The sequence below is a fragment of the Ananas comosus genome, linkage group 14, assembly GCF_001540865.1.
Source record: "Ananas comosus cultivar F153 linkage group 14, ASM154086v1, whole genome shotgun sequence".
In the NCBI taxonomy this organism is placed as follows: Eukaryota; Viridiplantae; Streptophyta; class Magnoliopsida; order Poales; family Bromeliaceae; genus Ananas; species Ananas comosus.
Genome location: NC_033634.1, coordinates 3,770,999 through 3,791,171, shown reverse-complemented (window position 1 = coordinate 3,791,171; position 20,173 = coordinate 3,770,999). Strand labels below are relative to the sequence as shown.

At 35.7% G+C, this 20,173-nt stretch overlaps 3 protein-coding genes across 5 annotated transcripts; all 3 read right to left on the bottom strand.

Annotated features, from left to right (window-relative positions):
- On the bottom strand, nt 1,627–3,436 carry LOC109720715 (60S ribosomal protein L30-like). Its single transcript, XM_020247995.1, has 5 exons — nt 3,386–3,436; nt 3,136–3,241; nt 2,198–2,299; nt 1,917–1,985; nt 1,627–1,810 (listed from the first exon to the last, which is right to left on the bottom strand). Exons 1-5 carry the CDS (start codon nt 3,404–3,406, stop codon nt 1,779–1,781), a joined length of 330 nt encoding a protein of 109 aa, XP_020103584.1. The 5' UTR covers nt 3,407–3,436; the 3' UTR covers nt 1,627–1,778.
- On the bottom strand, nt 6,515–10,010 carry LOC109720533 (protein SAD1/UNC-84 domain protein 1-like). Of its 3 annotated transcripts, none has more exons than XM_020247715.1 (3): nt 9,891–10,010; nt 8,516–9,689; nt 6,515–7,199 (listed from the first exon to the last, which is right to left on the bottom strand). In XM_020247715.1, exons 2-3 carry the CDS (start codon nt 9,629–9,631, stop codon nt 6,897–6,899), a joined length of 1,419 nt encoding a protein of 472 aa, XP_020103304.1. In that variant the 5' UTR covers nt 9,632–9,689; nt 9,891–10,010; the 3' UTR covers nt 6,515–6,896. The 3 variants fall into 3 exon arrangements, with proteins under 3 accessions (XP_020103304.1, XP_020103305.1, XP_020103302.1); XM_020247716.1 differs by having other exon boundaries at nt 8,516–9,659; XM_020247713.1 differs by having other exon boundaries at nt 8,516–10,010.
- Nucleotides 11,651–18,759, bottom strand: LOC109720183 (signal recognition particle subunit SRP68). Its single transcript, XM_020247098.1, has 13 exons — nt 18,607–18,759; nt 18,435–18,501; nt 17,281–17,391; nt 16,802–16,997; nt 16,635–16,720; nt 16,167–16,362; nt 15,828–15,939; nt 14,500–14,627; nt 13,986–14,192; nt 13,754–13,863; nt 13,058–13,187; nt 12,739–12,888; nt 11,651–12,204 (listed from the first exon to the last, which is right to left on the bottom strand). The coding sequence occupies exons 1-13, from the start codon at nt 18,701–18,703 to the stop codon at nt 11,983–11,985; spliced, it is 1,812 nt and encodes a 603-aa protein (XP_020102687.1). The 5' UTR covers nt 18,704–18,759; the 3' UTR covers nt 11,651–11,982.

Sequence of the window (20,173 nt, the reverse complement as noted above, 5' to 3'; positions counted from 1 at the left end):
AGAAGTCCTATCCTGATATCAGAGCAAAATACAAGTCGATATACAACGAGTATCAAATCCAAGTCAAAATACAAAGAGTATACAATCCAGGANTGTAGAGAGAGAAAAACCCTAGAGAGAGAGAGAGAAAATGGTGCAAGGTTGCTTCTCTGGGCTCTAGCACACTCCAGCAAGCTCCAAGAGTCGTGCTGGGATCAAATAGGTAGGTGTCAAATGTGAAATTACGAAAAAGCCCAAGCTGCCACGTTTCTGCATTGTGTACCGGTACACCATAATGGCTGTACCGGTACACCAAGCAGAAAAGGCTGATTTCGCCCAATCAATACACTGTCTTGCTTTTAGCATTCCAATCATCCTCTAACTTATCCAAAAACTTGTTCTAACCTTTTAGAACATGTAGGAGTGATCCACACACCATTCCACACACTCGAACTTCGCAATTTGCGAAAGTCCAGTGTATTACAGTATAACCAAGGATTTAAATGCCGTGGCATGAGGTCGTGCCGGAAACTTGCCGGCATGGTACGGCACAGTGCGTGCTGAGCCGTGCCGATACGTGCTGGTCAAAAAAATTCTTATGTGCCGACACATAATAGCATGAAATATTTATTTTCTTTAGCAACAAAATATTCTAACTATTTATTATATCTTTTTATCATATCTTTTGAACTTTATTGAGAAAATTACTTACTAATTTAAAGAATATAGGATTTTGAGCTGTACCATTGTCACGGGGTCTGTATCGTACCGGTATGTTGTTGGCACGGTACGGCACGATGGATACAACCCGTACCGACGGGCACTTAAAACCTTATGTATAACATTGCAAGGTAACTCGATCCAATTTTTCTTGAACACTTAACTAAAGCAGCATTGCTTAACAGCAGCCCAACTCGAGTCTATATTTTGGTCGGACACAGTTGTATAACGAACTGCGATAGCAGCAACTCAACAAGAGCCCCAGCTAAAACATTTTGATGCAGAGTTTGATAATATTGAGCTACAGTTGTGCACTCTCCTTTCTCCTCCCTTACAAACATCACCACAGCTATATATGCTGCAGACACAACAACCTGACCACCTAAATTGCCGCTCCATTAACTTGACAATGTGCAAAGAGAAAAAGAAAGAGAGTTTTTGTTTTTCCTCATGAAAAGGGTTAACTTGCCCCTCCACAACTAGTCCAAATAGGCGCAGTCCAACAACAACATCCACAGGTTTAAATAATGCAGCTTCTTAGTGGAGACATATAGAAATTGTACAGTAATCTGTCAAGAATTAGAAAAAAAAAAAAAAAAATCTACAGAAATCACACTGAAAAGATGGATAAGCTGTCAAGAAATTTATTTATTTATTTTAAAAAAATCATATTAAGCCCAATTTAGGAATTTTATTTGTTTGTCCTATCAAAAGAGATATATATGCTGAAAACAACCCATAGTTGTTGTCGATACAATTAGTAGTCTAAAACATGAGCGCATTCTTTTGATACTAACTCTTTTGCCAAACCAAATTTAGCAGATAATCCTGATTCCTACAGTGGATAAATGCATGAAGGAATTAAGAAACATCTCGTATAATTTAAAACTAAACTAAAAAAAGTCTCAACACAAAATTTTTCCTCCAGAGAACTAAATCACTTTAAAAACTACCTTCTAACAAAACCTAGTCAAAACTCACATTGCTAACAGAGTAAAAAAGAAACTAAAAAATAATTGTGAATCTACCTAAGTTTGGACGATAAATATGGAAAAGGAAAAGATTATCCTTCAATGTTCTCAGGGCACAATACCGAGGATATCCGAATCGCCTGTTCAAAAAGGAAGGAATCATTTGATTTACGACAGATGAATAGACCGCAAATGCGAGAGAGAGGAAGAGAGAGAGAGAGAGAGAGAGAGAGAGAGAGAGATTACCAGGATCAATAATACTGAGACAACACACTCTGAAATATTTGCCACAGGTTGTCCCCAATTCAACATTATCTAACAATAAACAAGAGCTGTTGATCAGAAAACAAGTAAATTGGAACGACGAGCTTACCTTTTTAAGCATGAAAAAGAATTCTAGAATGTAGATGATTTCCCTACTCGTTCTCAAAATAAGTACAATCTTTTGTAGGAAAAGATAGCTCCACCCCAACTTTGAAAGGATAAGAAAGAGTTATAATGCAGTTGAAGAAGGTAAAACAACTTACTCCCGTTAAAATGATAGACTCGGACCTTCGCCAACATTGCATGGTACTCCATTAGAGACCTCCAAAGAGGAGGGCAGTTGTCCGCAATGATAACAAGCTTTGCTAAAGGCAGAAATGTTATCAATGGATAAGTATTTATACTGATACTATATTAATTAACTCAACAAGTTAGAAAGCCAGGTAAAGCAACATCAATGGAATAACGCAAGAAACAAATTTGTTTGAAAGATACCAAGTAATGGAAGTTTCAATAAGCGCATGTTACTTTCAATTTTGTGCGTGGCGCCAAACCCAGGTTCTAGACAAAATCCCCATCCCCATTGTTTGGTTTAGAGGAAGTAGGGAAAAATAGTAAAGATTGAGCAAAAGATGTCCCAGTAAATGGACTTGATCTACAATGCAAGGCAAATAAACAACTATGCAGAAGTGATTAGCAAAATCCAAGCTCAACTAAACTTCTGCCTGATTACTAAATGCATTAAAACAAACATGCCCCGCATTTAAGAATAGCGCATTAATCTGCAAAAAGAAATGCCAATACTGAAAATAGATTGAAAATCTGCCAATATTCAAAATATTTCTTATTGTGATTGCGCCCAAAAGTTTTGGTTTTGGTCCAATTGCCAGATCCTCATAATCATCATTTTCAATCTCACACATTCCACCTACATGCAGAGATATGCTTCCCTGTTTTCCAAATTAGACTACAAATATTATGTCTTAGCTGAACCTATGCGATCTACGAGACATGCAATTCCTAATGAAGGCAAACAAAGATGTTTTACTGAAAATAAGATAATGCCGACATCGTTTCATCTTTTCAATTTTTTTTTCCTGTTCTCCAGCCGTGCTACAAATGATTCGATTAAATTCAAACGTATACGAATCTACGTAAAATCGATTTGGATTCAAAAGTTACAATAAAAAAAAAATTATACCTTTATTAGTCCTGAGAGATTTCAACACGGTTTTGTAACCGAGGGTATACTTGCCACCCTTCATCACGAGAGCGAGCTTGTTGTTCACACCCTCATTGGACTTCTTCTGCGGAATAATAGAAAATATTACATTAAAAATAGCGAAATATTGAATACGGGGACAAAAAAATCGCCAAAAAAAGAAAAAAAGAGGATATAATGGAAATTAGGATCTAGGGTTTTGGAATCGGAGAGAGAGAGAAAGAGATACCGTCTTCTTAGGGGCCACCATGGTTGCTCCGAAGAAGAAGAGAGAGAGAGAGAGAGAGAGAGAGAGAGAGGTGCGACGTGAGAGAGGGAACGCGGAAAAACCCTAGGTACATTTATAGGTTGTGGGAAGGGGAAAATTGTAGAGTGACCCCTAAAATTTAGTAATTTTTGTATGGAGGCCATTAGCTTTTTTTTTTGACAGTTAAACTTTATAAAATAGTACAATAAAGGCCCCTCTACAATCGAAGTTATTAATTACGCATCTGTCTTAGCATCTAATCTTTGTAAAGTTTTAAAACATAAAAAATACTATATATTTTTCTATCCTGTGTTCAAATGTAGATAAAAAAAAAAGTAAATTGGAACAAAAAAAAGTTTTTTCAAAAAAATATCTTGAACTTCAAGGGCCTGTTTGAAGAACGAGATGACGTTCGGGGGTCTTGTATATTTTTCCCACAGAAGAATTGAAGGGAATATTCAACAGTCCAAAACAAAACAAAAATTAAACGACATAAAATCTCAGCCGTCCAAATAATAAAGTGGCAACTCCTGATTTTGGGCTATTGGTAGATAAAAAAAAAAACGGAGCGACGAAATATCGACTCCTGTACCCGACCCGCAGGAAAAAAAAAAAAAAAAAAAAAAAAAAAAAAAAAAAAAAAAACACAACCTCTTTTATTAACACATGCTTATTTTACCTTATTTTACCGAAAGTGGTATTTTTTTTTTAAGAGTGCTTTTAAGTCGTTTTCGATGATAAAATTTTCGAATCATTTTTTTTTTTTAAGAGTGCTTTTAAGTCGTTTTCGATGATAAAATTCTCGAATCAATGATCGATTCTGTTAGACTTGATCTAGCGTATTTGAAGTTTTCAGAAAATAAATTTTACGATTTTTCGATATCATTTACCTAACAATATTAAGGATTTAGTATCCACCGGTGAAAATAAAAATTCTATAAAAAGTGGTGATATAGCACTAAAATTTTTGATCAGAGATTGTGATCTTGTTGTAGATAGTATAAAAAATTTTATGTTAAAATTTTATATAATTTGAATACTTATACACCCTTAAATTTGAAAAAGCCAGATATCAACCATTAAAAATTATTGATTTTAAAACTTTTCGATTACTGGGTAAATAAGATCGAAAAATTGCAAAAATTATGTTCTAAAAACTTTAAATACGCTAGGTCAAGTCTAACGGAGCTGGTCGTCGATTCAAAAATTTCATCATAAAAAATAGTTGAGGAGCACGAAAGGCTCCGTGCTCCTAAGAGCACAGCAACCCTACTCGCGCTCTCTCTCTCTCTCTCTCTCTATACATATATTCAAATTTCATTCTGTTCAGAACAAATATTTTGGATAATAATAACACTGATAATATTTGGTAGAATAATTACACTCATAAAGTTTGGTTGAGTACCGATTAAAAACTTACAATGTGTTTTTTTTATTCTTTACGTTTTCACATTTTATTCTGTTCAGAATTAATATTTTGGATAATAATTACACCCATAGTATTTGGTTGAACAATACTTAACGATTTACAGTCTATGTCTCTCGATTTGTAAATAACTAATATTTGCCTGCGAATATGAAGAAGTTACAATTTGGTTCTCAAAATCTATATCTTAATTAAAGCTAGGATTGCAAAAAAATTACGTTACTTGCAGTACATGAGGCACGAAAGTATAATAAAAAAATAACTTCTTTGTTTTTTTACATGGTTTTCTTACATGGTATTATATTTCTTATATCATAATAAGTCAATTACGACATATTTTTTATTATTTTATTAAAAGAATAAATGAGTATACTTTTATGTTAAATCTATTTTGCCTATTAACATTAAGGCTTCGTTTGTAATTGCGAGAAAATTATGTTACGTATGATAAAAAAAAGTACGTTGAAAAAAAATATCCTATTCGTTTCGTACGTAATATTACATTTCGCATATCGCGATGAATCGGTTACGATATATTTTCTACGATTCCACTAAAGAACGCAGAAGCATATTCCTATATATCTTTACCCTAATTTCATTTTATTAAATAGCGTTAGATGAATCTCGATACCAAACTAAGCCTAATCGAGCACTGACGTTGATGCTCCTCCATTTTGTCCCAAGGCTCACATTTTTTTAACATAAAAACACAGCACTCTGAATAAAAATACAAACTACTTAAAGGAAAAGTTGTACAAATTGTAATTTTGATGGGCTCTAAACTTTCAAGAGCATGATGCATCTGATAAGCATACGGATGAAAATAGGTCGGACATGAATTGGATAGTGCTCAATCTATATTCATATCCATATTCATATTTTTTATGTCAGATCAGAATACGAATTCAAATATTGGATCAAATACTAAAATTCAACTTCAGTATTCTGTAAAAGCGGATTCAGAAATACAGATATTAAACGGATGCGGATATGAATTGAATATTTATGAAATATGTAGAAGTAAAAAGCAAAAAAAAAAAAAATCAAGATACATACAAGCTTCTTAAATTTTATAAAAGATATAAAAAACGAATAATTCTTAAAAAATAAAAATGGATTTAAAGAAAATGTGACATGTTGAAAACATATCAAAATCAATAGATACGGATCGCATAGTGCTCAAAACATATCCATATCCATAATTTTTGTGTTGGATCTGCATACGGATTCAAATATTGATTGAATACTAAAATTCAACTCGATATTCCACAAAAACGGATTCAGAAATACATACAGGATACTAAACAAATACAAAAATAAATTGAATATTTAAGAAATATATACAACTAAAAACATTAAAAAAAAAAATTATCAATATAAATGTAAGCTTCTTAAATTTTATAAGAAAATAGAAAAATATTAAAAAAAGAAATCTAAAAAAAAAGCATGTTCAAAATATAATCAAACCAGTATCAGATTCAGATAATCCAAATTCGAATTGGAATCTGAAGAACTATAGTGAACCCAAATCCAGATCCAGATCCGTAAAATATTCTAATTCTAGACCCAAATCCAACGCCGAATCCGAGTCGGGCAGTAAACTTCTAACCCATGTCCAAAAAATTTCGGATTCGGCGCTCTTTCGCCCCTAATTTAGCTACTGCATTGGCAAGATACAAACATGCTAAATCAACTCAAAAAGTTTGTTATCAATTGGAAATGGCTTACTGAGGCCTTGGATTCCGACACCATAGATGTCGGCGCAGTATTACCGTATATCGGTGTTGTCAATGTACTCGGGAAAACACTGATACATGCACATTCATGGCTTCGTCGCTACTTTACAACATAAAACTCTCAATACCTACGATCGATACTCGAAGAAACGAGGAGAGCGGGAAAAAAAAATAGTTAGAAAATTTACAGCTCCCCAAAAATACAACACTACCAAAGAGTGGCAGGCGGTGGTGAGTATCGACATACGAAAGAGAAGATATGGTGATGAGGGTACAAAGAGAACTTATGGCGGAAAAACAACAGATGGGTGTCGGCGGCCTTCCCTCTCTGTCAGGCCTGTAGAGCCATACCTGCACGGGGGCTAGGTTCGCGGCCGTGAACCCGGAAGCGGTAGATGCAAGTTAGAGCGGAGCTGCCGTGGTTGGAGGTGAAGTCGAACCGGACCGTGTTGACGATGCCCGCTTCCGTTCCCTGGATGTTGAAGGTTTGGGCGTAGCTCTTCTCGAGGTCGTAGGAGAACTCGGACAGGACGACCGTCTTTGCGGCACGGGTTGACGGGTCCTCGTCGGGTGTTTCAAACCAACCTGATACCCGGCAGTCCTTTGGCGCGCTAGATCTGTCATAGGCTACGCCCTGTAGTTCACAAAAGAAAAATAGAGAGGAAAAAAAAAAAAAAAAAATTCAAATGTTAGCTGATGAGCTCGCTGGATAGACAATGAACATTACAAAATGCAATCAGTAAGTTTGACAGATTAGCAACATGAGACAGAAAAAAGGTAGATAAGAGCATAGATGACCACCGAAAGAATAGAATCTCCAAAATATAATGAAAAACTTAGGAAGATACTTGAAATAATAGATAACATCAGGAATCTACATATGAAGTTACCATAAAACAATGCATGAGTTCTGTAGTTTATATGCCAAGTTTACTTTCGTTCTATAAATGAAAGAGAGTTTTAGCTTGCTATAGATTTCTAGCCCTTTCCTCCCAACACCTCTAAACAGCTTTCTTGCTGTTTTCTGGACATCAGTAAATTGGTCAGGGCATATAGGTTGCCAATAGTCGATATTCTAAAACAATCCAAAAATGAGAGGAAGTCGCCGTAGTGAAGAACAGCTGCTGATTTGTCTATGTCAGCTTGATCACGCTCGAATCTAATTAAAACATATTTCATTTAACAGTAATCTTCTATAGATCAGCCTAATCGGATCAAATTATTAGGATTGTTCCAATTGAAGCTCATGAACCAAGAGAAAAATTAGCGTAAATAAAATACAACAATAACAGAATTTCAGTGTCTAATTAAACCACTTCATCCAATTAAATTTCCAGTCATTTCAGCCAATTTAATAGGTTATTAAGGAATTCATCATCTAGGGACCAAGTGGCAAGATACTCTAAAAGCAAATGTATCTTTTATTTAGAGCAAAAAGCAGTTTTAGCAACAAAGTCGACCTCTCGTAAACCCAACTCAATATAACTTATTTATGTTTTCAAATTCATGCTTTATGCCAGCTTGCGAGGTTTAAGGAAAATAAAGAAAAGACCAACATATTTATCTGGAACTATCAACCGATCAAAGATTTCTTCCGAGGGCATATCTAATGTGCAGAATTTTAATTCAACTATCTAATAAAAGCCATAGAACTTTCTTTAACTGCAAGCAGGATTGGCATCTAGTTTCGACAAACTACATGGCTTCAATAGTGGTGTCAGGCAACTAGTTTAGATAAGAAAAATAAAAATCAACCATATCTCCTCCCACCACACTTATTTTCAACAAATTGATCTTTGAAGTGCACGAAATTTAGCTTTAGATACATAAATATTGTTGAAACGAAAAATGAATTAAAAGGAAAAAAAAAAAACCTTCAGAATCACCTCAAGGATGTCAAGTCGATATTCAAAATTAGGATAAGAAATGAAGGTGAAGTCGAACAATTACCTTTGAGACATGCTCCAGTGTGACAGCCTCCGGTATAATCCCTGTTCTTAGTCGGATCTCAATAAACCCACTGCTTCCCTGCAAGGCAAAACACTGTCCGGGTTCTCCAAAGCTTGGCTCCAGCATTTTATGAGCAGTGGCATGAACTCCGCTCCGAGCTTTAGCAGCAGCTATCCAGCTACTAGCTTTACTGAAACCATACGGTTCCGAATGCCTTACAACTCTAGCCCCGCCAGAAGCCAATGCGTAATCCACCCTTCCCAGACCATCTGCCGCATGCTTCTCAATCTCCTTCTCTACAATCTCTCTCGCCAAAACCCTAATTTGATCCAAGCTAACCTCACTCGTACTTCCGTCTAAACTCCCGCTGATCTCTACCTCATTCCAGAAATCCTCAAACTCTTCCCTCGAAACGAAGTCCTTGATCTTCAATTCGCTCAAGGATTTCTCCAAATTATCTGCTCTACCTTCCAGCTTCTTCAGATCCTTCTCAAGCAGCGCTCTCTTCTCTTCGACTTGCTCGCCAAACTCCTGCTTCAAAGCCCCAATCTCTTTTCCTATTCTTTTATCTACAACTTCTATCTGAACTTGCAACATTTTCGCCGTCGTCTTTAAAGACGATTCCACCTCGGAAATCCGACCCTCGTACTCCAAAGCCGCAAAAGAGGGGTCGCCCGGCTCCCGAACCCTATTATTCCAATCCCAAATCGTCTGCCCCAACCATAAGAGAGCCGCAACAAGAAGGCAATTCTTCGTCATGACACTAAGAACGGTCTGCCACTTAGGTTTCTCCGGCCTATGCCCTACTTTCTTCTGCCGAGGAGACGTGGCGGAAGGAGCAATCGTTCCTTTCTTCGACTGAAACGAATCCTTCTGGGCCCCAATCACGGTCTCGCCCCTGATCGTGTGCCTCAAATCCTTCCCGATGACCACCATCTTATCCTCCACAACCCCATTCGCCGCGCCTTCGGCGAGTATACCGGCATTCGATTTCTTCTCTAAAACAACTACTGTCCTTCTCCTCGCATTAGGGTTCGACCCCGAATCAAGGGTCAAAGAAGTGTTCTTATTGGTCACCGGCGTTGTCGGGACAGCGGCGGTCTTTGAAGCCGACATGGTCGGTGCCCTAACCCTAACCCTAACCCTAGCCCTAGAGAAAGGTAATGCAGGAACCCTAGTAAATCAAAGGCCCACAGGATCAACACAACAGGGCAAATCACAAATCCAACCCTAACAACCCTAATGCATCAAAATAACGAACAAAAATTCCTAAAAATTCCTAAAAAATAGGGGGAATATACAGCATGAATCGGAGGATTTGGTAACGAATAATGGCGCAACAAAAGGAAACTGGATTAGGTGATATTTGATTTACCTTCGAGTGATCCAGGACGAAGTGGGAAGGGATCAAAGAAGGGAGGGGGAGAGAGGAGGAACGAACTCGGTATAAGAAGGAATTTGAAGACGGTGAGGATACAAGGTTGTGTTTTTTTTCTTTTTTTTATTACTTTATTTTATATTTTGCTATTTTTTATTTATAATTTTAAAATATTGTGTGGTTATAAAAAAGTTTAGGGAAACTTCAAATACCCCATGTGGTTTCACACCCTGTAGTTTCATAGTGTATCAAATTAGTATCCAGTGGTTTCGCACTTTCTCACTTTAGTACCATATGGTTTCATTTTTGCATCAAGTTAGTACCCTGTGGTTTCAAATTTTTCTTTTTATTATTCATTTTCGGGTATATAATTTAACGAAATATTAAACCACAGGGTACTAAAGTGAGAAAGTGCGAAACCACAGGGTACTAATTTGATACACTTTAAACCACAGGATACTAAAGTGAGAAAGTGCAAAATCACAGGATATTAACTTGACACACTTGAAACCACATGGTACTAAAGTGAGAAATACGAAACCACATGAGGGTTTTTTGAAGTTTTTCCAAAAATTTATTGTATAGAAGCTATACCGTGTTATTTATTTTCAGCCTATTATATTTTTCTTAAAAAAAATATTTTTTAAAAAAATTATGGGCAAAATATAATTGATTAGAAATATCACGTTAGTCTGACAATCGTCATATTTTAAATTTTTTCATTGGCAATATATCGTACACTTCTTGTATGAAGCCGAACTCGATCTAGAATCTCATTGTCTTGAGCGAGTAGGGAAACTCATTTGGTTTGAATGAGGAGAATTCAGCTCAATTTGTTTAGAAACATAAGTTTTTTATTTGAATTTAGTATGGAGTTTAACTAAATTCTATTCTATTTTGTGTTTGGTTAAAAAGAGTGAGAAATCATTTTAATGTGTTTAGTTTTCTTATTTAACTTCGGCTAGTAGTTAAAAGATGTTAAATTAAATTAAATATAATTAAAGTAGAGATATTTGGGGATTGGTAATAAAGTGTAACTAACAGCAAATAAATTTTTACAGAACCCAACCCCCGTCATAGATATTGGATGAGAGTCACTTCTAAATCTACTGAATTTTCGGCAACTTATAACACTAAACATTGAATTAATAAAAACTAAAAATTCAATCTCTTTAGAATTCTCCGTGAATTTTAGATATTAAAAAAAATTAGGGTAACTTCCAATACCACCCTTATAGTTTCACACTTTTTCACTTTAGTACCATATGGTTTAAAGTGTCCTCTGGTTTCATTTTTATCTTTCCGTCAGCTTTTCGTTAATATTTCGTTAAATTATATACAAAAAACGGCCTATCTAAGTTTATGGAAGATTCATTTTAGTATCCTTTAATTTTAACTTTGTCACTGATTTAACAAAAAAAATTAATAAAATCCGTAATAAAATAATAAAAATAAAATCATATAATACTAAATTGATACATTTTAAACCAGAAAGTACTTAAATAAAAAAGTGTGAAACCACATGGATAGTATTTAAAATTTTTCCAAAAAATTATGGTACGTAAGTTATTACTGAATTTAGGTTTTACGAGATTGCACAACTGCCTCCAACAACATGAGGAACTATGAATCAGATACTGACATGTTTTAACACTGTAAATGTTCAAGAAAAAGGCATCTGCGAAGCAAAGTCGACTCAATTAACACATAACAATGAGAAACATAGATAGATAGCACCCACAACTTGAACTATCATATTTGTTACTGCTCAAATACTCGAAGAGTAAAGATCTTTTAATTCTTCAGTTTATCAGATCGAAAGAAAAATGTTTTCTGAGAAAATAAAGGAAAATAAATCCTTTTTAAAACCTCAAAAATCCAACTGTTCAATTGCCGAGCTCTTCAGATCCTTCACTTTCTCATATTCAACCCGACAACAGAAATTTGTGCTCCAGAAAACAAAGAAATCCGACATCAAACACATTACTCATCCTCACCGTCAGGCCTAAATATAATTTTTCTTCTTTTTTTTTTCAACCCATGAACATACAAATGTTATTTCCCAATTTTTAACAAAATCGCCTAAGATTTATCGCCACAATCTGCTGAATATGCCCTTCTTGTCCTTCTTCATCCTATTTTCAAGAGACGGGAACTCAATAGAGCTGTAGGCGATATCAAGAACGATAGGATTGCATGGAACCGATTGCAATGGAGGGGGGAACCGCTCAATACGAGGATTGGCTTTCGAGTTTGATTCACCCAATGCCGATTCATAAACATCAAGCATTTCCAAGAGGTATTTCCCTTCCTGCAAAAAAGTCGACCATCAGTGACCAAGTTATTAAAACTTATGGTCGGAAGGACGATCAGGTAACTACAGCATTCATAAGAAACTAGGCATGGGTTTAGTTCATTTATAATTTAAGTGCGAATAAATTCGTTGTCCACGGGTTATCACGTGGGGTGGTTCATTTACTATAATTTAAATGGGAGCAGCTTTGTTGCCATGAGTTATCCTAGGATATGCAGAAAGAAAGGGTAAAATGAGGAACAACACTGTTCCAGGAGGCTGGAACTGTTGTTCCTGGGTAGTTCTAGAATAACCGGGTATGGCGAGAATAACAATATCTTTTCAAAAATTTTGTTGTCTTCACTATATTGAGGGGAATAGTTTCCTGAAATAAATGTATCCGTAAATCATAACCACTTCATATCCAGGTGAGTTGCGGATTAGAGGTCAAACTCTGTTGGGGAATTTAAATACAACCTGTGTATATCATTGTCGAAGAAGCATGAACTGCTAATGTCCTGTCACTGCAGTACAAAAAAAAAAAAAACATACCTTCTTTACATCTCCGTTCAAAGATATGGTTGCAACTCCTTTAGAGAGCCTTTCAGGAATCTTCTCTTCCTCCATAATCCCTGCCGCATGTTCTATACAGATGCTGGATCTGCAGTTGTCGTATAGGGCCTTGAGATCATTGACTAAAACCTGTACAGACAAATAATTGAACTCAGTGTGCTTTCCACACCCTTTTCACCGTTATGGCTTCTTCTACACTGATAGGAACTCTTTGATCTTGTCAGGTCATGTATAAAAAGAACTGACTAGTATAGCACAACCAGTACATATGAAGAAAAAAGGTAAATACTAGACAAACCTCGTCTGGATTATTTGTCATTTGAAGCTTTTGGAGACCATTATTTGCAAGATCACGAGCATGACAAAACAAGGCATATGCTTCAGTTCTTTTCCCAGCTGAACTATAGGATTTAGCTACATAGAAGCATCTACAACAATTTTAAAAAAAAGAGTCGTCAAAAAGTTGGCTCATTTACTAGTTAACAATCCTAAGGCATTGCACTGTACTCCACAAAATATTAGGATGCAAGGAGTCCCTTTAGAATTTAAATATGAGATCATTACAATCCATTGCATCACTGTTATCCCATGCATGAATGCACTAGCATCAACTCCACGCATGTCAAATGACAAGATATGATTTACAGTATGTATTGAATTACATTATGTATAGATCCTTTTCCTAATGATTATTGCTGACTAAAATATTGAACAAGTATATTCTTCAGACACCATATTTTGCTTAACATAGATTTAAATCCTAATTTCTCAGAGGTTAGTGTTTCCTCTATCAAATGTACCCTCCTAAAATTCTCTGCAAAACAGCGGACCATAAAATCTATACAACAATTGTGAATTCACAGTGCAGCATGTATCATGCTGAAGGTTAATTCTTGTACTTCTTATATAAACAGAAAATTTTGATAAAGACAGATTTAATTTGGTTAATAGGAAGTAAATTTTCAAATGAATCAAAAGAGTAAATCTAATGAACCTTTCTGCTCGAAATACCAAGCCCTTTAGTGTGCACTCTTCAGCAAATGCAATTTCTTCCGCATTCTTATCCCTTCCCGAGCTAACTAGATCTGATAGATCTGTTGTATTCTGCCAAATATTAATATAACCATAAATTTATTTACTGACAGTAAAGATGCAAAAAATTTTCCCCATTCCTTTTTACTTTATAATAAAATGCCACAGAGAACAAGACAGCCAAACAAGACTACCTGTATCAACAGATCGTATAAACGAACAAGTTCCTCTGGCTTTGTGATTTTCTCCCCCTTGTCATCTCGATGCTTTGTGAATTTACTTTTGGCGATGGTAACAAGCAACTGATTGCGCTCTATCGTTCTCTGCCCTAATACAGCACTAACAGCCTTATCTAGGCCATTCAGATCATCTTTTACATTTTCGGCGTTGCCTGCAGTGGCCTAAATTTAAAAGAAATGATGTTAGGAACCAAGAAATCTACCAGCTATTCTACTCACACAACTTCAGAAGCTATTAGAGACAAGGCGCATTGATCAATGCTTGCTTGGCCTGGCTTCGAAACAACTAATCTACTTTGAGATGCAGAAGCCAGGGATTTGGCAAACAAGAAAAAAGCTACAATGAACTTCCAAGCCGCAAAAAGCAGATATGAAGCTTCTACTCCAGCAGCGACAAGGCAGGGCAATTTTGCTCAAGAAAGCTACTTAAAGAAAAGGTGCTCCATGTAGTTACAGTAACCTCACATACCAAGTCATTCCGAATGCAGCTTCTAGCATCATGGTACGCAGAAAAAATTTTGTCAAACATTGCAAGCCTTTTCTCTGCTGGTAGTGAATCTCCTGCTGAACCAAGTAGATCTTTTTCCAGCTCCTGAGCTGATCATATTTCTCAAGTAAGAAAACCTTTTACAGGGAAGAAAAAAAAAAAAAAAATATATATATATATATAGAGAGAGAGAGAGAGAGAAATTTCAATTACAATGCTATTGATAGTAGTTTGCTATCTACTTTTTAGCCCTTGGATCTATTATAGTACCACCACCAAATAGAAAATCCTATGCATCCAAGGGATAAAAAGTAGATGGCAAACACTATTCCTCTATTATCAATAGTATTCTAGTTTTTCTCTCTCTATATATATAGACTGCAAAAATAAGGCAGAAAATAAATTTGGAACAAGAACTCAACCATAAAGTTCTCATTCAACAATCACTACTAGACTACTACTAAGGTTGGAGTGGCCTCACTTGAGGATAAACCAAGGAGGCAAGGAAGAACCATTTGAGATGATATTAAAAAATACTACACACAGATGCAAATGAGCCATTCCAGATTTCAACACAATTCAAGAAAATGATTTAAGAAGAACTAAAGAGAGGATAAAAGTAACATGGTTAAAGGTGATTAGGATTCAGGAAGCACCAAGATTCGCCAGGACTAGAAAGAGACATAATTCAAGAAATGACAGCAAAATGTATGACTAGATTGATATATAGTTTTTGAATAACTTGCACATGCTGTTAATAGTAGCGCAACTGAGGATATCAATGGTGTGACAATAAAAGATTTTTCACTGGTGCAGTCGGTCACTCCAGCAATTAGGACAAAGCTAAGTACCTTTTCCCTACCCAAACCCCAAATTACCAACAGTTTTGCACATATGCACACAGCTCCTTGTTGACAATCTTGACCATATTAATCCTCATGTACATGTATGTACAAATATATATTGTGCAAGGGCAGATTCAACATAGAATGGATGGGAGTGAAATAGATGACATGGAGAAGATGGTCACTGACACGGATTGACAAACCACAAAAGTTCAGGAAGTATGCATAAGTTGTTAACCATAGAAATTATATGCACTTAAAGAATACATAATTTATATAACAATTGAGTCATCAAAGCACAATTACAAGTATCCAATCTCTTGAAGTTTAGTCTATAGTATATTCCCAACAGAAAGGGCATTTCTGAAAATATTAACTTGAGATCAAGTTAAAAGGCTTATAATGGTCTTTTTTCTCTTCAAAGCAACTCCATTACATTATTATATACAGAAAAGAATAGCATACCTCTCAGAATAGAAACGCGTGTCTTGGCATTGTTAATGGGAAATCTATGACCAAGCCAGTAAAACTCTGTCATAGTTGCTGCCTGCTGTGATCTTGCCTCAGCCATGACAGCCTATGCATAACAATAAATGAGAAGTATTTTAAAAGATTCCAAATATCATAAGAATGCACTAATAACTAGATAACTTCCTAAACTCTTTCAACCGAACACATTCTCAATAACAACAAATAACTGAATGAGATGTAAATGCCTTAAAAAATCGAAGATAATTCATTATTTGTCATACAAAAGTTTTTTTACTGAACAGGGTAATTCCGCATTAAAAACTAGATATTTACCTCTAGTTTTGCTTTGAAAAGGTCTAATGCAGGCCCTTCCATTTCCCCAATACCAAGAAGTTCAGAAGTCTGTAGCTTTGACTGGCCTACTTTGTGTAAACAGTACCTGATGCTTGGTTCCAGCTCTTCAACACGCTCACGACATAAAACTTGATTTTCTATACTACCATACTTCCCAAGCTCTTCATACACAGCCCTGTGAGCAGCCATCTGTAAGCCAAGGTAATTACCTACAAAAACTAATGTAGAGAAATATAGTACCCTAATGCTCAAATTTATAATTAGACAGTGAAATATATTCATGAAAAAAAAAACCTATGTATGTCCAAGAAAGCTGAAAAAGATTGATGCTGATGTACTGTTTAAAAATGTATTACCAGCCCTCAAAACAAAGGGTGCCTCAAAATGTAGACAAATTCCATAAAGAAAAACAAAATGTAGATGAAATAAGCATGTTCGGACATATACCTTGCATTCTTGAAATTTACTAATGCTGTTTCCCAGTTCTGATCTTGCTCAAACAACAAAGTGCCTTTCATATAGGAAGCATATGCCTGCGCATCAATAGTCCAATAAAGTACGTATACACAGGCCGCAACAAACATCTACATAATATAGTAAGTAAAAATGCATACCTCTGCTTCTAGAGAAGTTCTGGAATCTCCTTTGGCAGCACATAACCGAGCAAAAAGAGTAGCCCACTTAACTGCTTTCCTCAGTCGACCAAGCAGGTAAATTCGTTGCCGTGCATTAGGCCCATCAGGTAATTGCCTCTTTTCCATAGCATGACTCCAAGCTCTTTCCGCCATATAAAGGACTATATGAAGAAACCTATTTCAACATGTAAAGTAGCATGAGCCATACAGTGGTTTTTTTTGCCTTTTTTCATTACCGACGTGTTGAAAATTTTCTATTGACAAAAAAGTGCAGGTGGTTTTTTTTGCCTTTTTTCATTACTGACATGTTGAAAATTTTCTATTGGCAAAAAAGTGCAGTGGGATGAGCCAACTACCCGCTCTTTATGACAATTATTGCTATTGCTATTATGGGTTATCGCTCATTCTGATTAAAAAAAAAAAGATATATTTGCTATATCAATAAAAACAATGCATACCGAACTTCTGTGACAGTTGACTCCGTAATGGCCCTCCGGGTGAATTTGCCACGACCATGAGTGAACTTCAGAGACTTATACAGCCTTCTCAACCTTGCAGTACAATATCTCCTGAAAGTAATAGATTCTTATAAGAGAAACTATATATCAAGAAAACAAGGCGCCACAGAGGCTGGAATAAAAGGAAAAGGAGTCTACAAGCCCATTTCAGTATTTTATTTTTTTTTTATTTTTCTTGAGAGAAAGGTAGCGTGCTACCCACTCCGTCACTTTTTTTTTAGCTAGAAATGTGAAACAACTAGACTTTGAAATAAGGACCTTGCATACCAACCATCAAGTTCTCTGTCACTTGAGCGAGGGGCAGTTGGTCGTTTTAGTAGAATATTAGATGATATTAAGAGTCGCCAACAGTAAAATCTTTGTCACAAAAAAGGCGGGCTTCAATATACTGTTCTTTCTACCACAAATTGACACCTTAGTTATCCCTGAGAGATGTATAACAATGCCAAGGATGTCACATCAAGATGGAATGGACCAAGGTTTTACATGTCATACAGTCCATTACGGTTTCAGTTGACACGCTAGAATGCCTCTTTGCATTAAGTCTCCTCACTGACGCAGCATTTTGTGACACTCTAAGTGAAAACCTATTCCAATTGCTTCGAAACAAATGCTTCTATACAATTAAATCTTCAATGACAAAATTGACCACAATATTATCAAGAAAATTTAAAAGATATGGATTTGACAAATAACACATAAGATTAGTCCCCCAGAAAGGCTAAATTTGCATAAAATCAACCATCAAATTTCTCAAAATATTCAATGAAAATGCGCAGGTGGAGCTTCTAAACATCTAAAAGATCTGGATTTGACAAATAACACGTAACACGTAAGATCAGCCCCCAAAAAAGGCTAAATTTGCATAAAATCAACCATCAAATTTCTCAAAATATTCAATGAAAGTGGAGCTTCTAAACATCTAAAAGATCTGGCAGTTATTTCTCTCAGTAATGAACAAAAGTTCTTACTAATGCTACAAATTGGAATTAAGTCATCTTCTAGCATAAACCACAAACTACTGATATCTAAATAAAACACCATTTCATATATAATCACCCAACCATCATATGAATCGAAACCCAGAAACAAACCTATATCTCGTATAATCTCCATGCCTCAATCCGTGCTGCATCTGAGATGACTTGAGAAGCCGCAACACTGCAAATTACACACGCAATCAGCCCCATTGAACTCGAATTATCCCATAACAACAACACCTCAAATCCTTAACAAGAAGCCACAAAAGGAGAGAAACGATTCGACCATTGATCGAGAATCTGGGCGCGATCTGCTCCGCCGCCGCCGCGGCGGGAGCGGCGTCTTCAACCTCCATCGCTGAGGGCCCGTTCGGTTTCGCCATCGATCCGCGTCGATATCGCTCGATCGAGAGAGAGAGAGAGAGAGAGAGAGAGAGAGAGAGAATATATATATATATATATATATATATATATGTGTATACCTCTTCTTGTCATGGTAAAATATATATACGAGGAGTGTTAAACTGGAAAGTGAAACTTTATCCAGATTCTGCTCCTCAATTTAAATATGCTTCTATTACTAGGTCTCAGCTTCATGTTTCTAAACTTAAGTTACATGAGACGATAACATACTCGTTGACAAATTGAGATTTTTGAGTTATAGGCGATATGGACGCTGTCTACGAAATAAGACTTCTTGAGTTTGGTATATATACGTACGTTTAATTCTATACAAATGTTAATTGTATACTACATCCTTCGATCTCAACCGAATCGTACGTACTTTCTCTCTCCTTCCTCTTAAAATGTACGTGATGATGTTGTTGTTGTTGATGATGATGATGGAAGAGGAGTATCTCAACATAGGCCACCGGCGTGCTTCCCGTACAGAACTAGTTAGACCGCACGCTGAGTGGCGGCTATTACCGCCAGCTGTTCCGGCTTAAGAACAGCAACAGCCACGCTAGCGGCAGCGGAGCGCGAGCAACAAAGAGAGACAGTAGAAAGACAGAGAGAGAGAGTAATAATATAAGCAAAGTAACATGGTACTAGAAATTTCATCAGCGTTATCTCACTAGGAAAAGATATGGTACATCAGAGAAAGGAGATGATTTTGTACGGNCAGAAAGGAAAAAAGCCATATATTTCCTTCATTTTTGGAAAAAATATACCAAATTTATCTTTAACTATAAAACATTTTGAATCATCTGTATAAAGTATAAATATTTGAAATTTTTAATTTTACTATTTAATTTTTAAATTTATTTAATTTGAGTCGGTCGACAATAGATTAATCTTAAATTTTAAACTAATTATTTATTTTAATGAATGTATAGTTGCAAGAATTTACAAAGTATACTAAGTAAATTTCTAAAGAAAAAGTACACACTCTAATTTTAAAATTAAAGTGCCATTGACTAATTCAAATCAAACAAATTGAAAAGTTGAGCAGTAAAATTAAATTTTTAAAAACTTGAATAGTCAATTCAAAATAGTTTAAGTAAATTCTAGGAAAACCTTCAAACCCCCCGTGGTTTCACACTTTCTCACTTGAGTGCCCTGTGGTTTAAAGTGTATCAATTCGGTGCCCTATGGTTTCATTTTTATTTTTTTTATATTTTTTTTGTTAATATTTTGTTAAATTATATACAAAAAAAATTTCAAATACCCACCTAGGTTTATTGAATATTCACTTTAGTACCCTTTAATTTTAACTTTGTCACTAATTTAAGAGAAAAAAATAGTAAAATTGATAATAAAAGGATAAAAATGAAATCACATGGCACCAAATTATTAATTAATACACTTTAAACCACATGGCACGCAAGTGAAAAAGTGCGAACACATGGAGG

Coding starts and splice junctions, on each gene's coding strand:
- LOC109720715 (XM_020247995.1), bottom strand. CDS start 3,406: ATGGTGGCCCCTAAGAAGACG. Junction 3,242..3,385: donor TGGTGGCCCCTAAGAAGACG/GTATCTCTTTCT, acceptor ATTATTCCGCAG/AAGAAGTCCAATGAGGGTGT. Junction 1,986..2,197: donor AGTCTATCATTTTAACGGGA/GTAAGTTGTTTT, acceptor GTTTATTGTTAG/ATAATGTTGAATTGGGGACA.
- LOC109720533 (XM_020247713.1), bottom strand. CDS start 9,631: ATGTCGGCTTCAAAGACCGCCGCTGTCCCGACAACGCCGGTGACCAAT. Junction 7,200..8,515: donor CACTGGAGCATGTCTCAAAG/GTAATTGTTCGA, acceptor TGTGAACTACAG/GGCGTAGCCTATGACAGATC.
- LOC109720183 (XM_020247098.1), bottom strand. CDS start 18,703: ATGGCGAAACCGAACGGGCCCTCAGCGATGGAGGTTGAAGACGCCGCT. Junction 15,940..16,166: donor TTTTCAAAGCAAAACTAGAG/GTAAATATCTAG, acceptor TGTTATGCATAG/GCTGTCATGGCTGAGGCAAG. Junction 12,205..12,738: donor TGAACGGAGATGTAAAGAAG/GTATGTTTTTTT, acceptor ACTTTTTTGCAG/GAAGGGAAATACCTCTTGGA.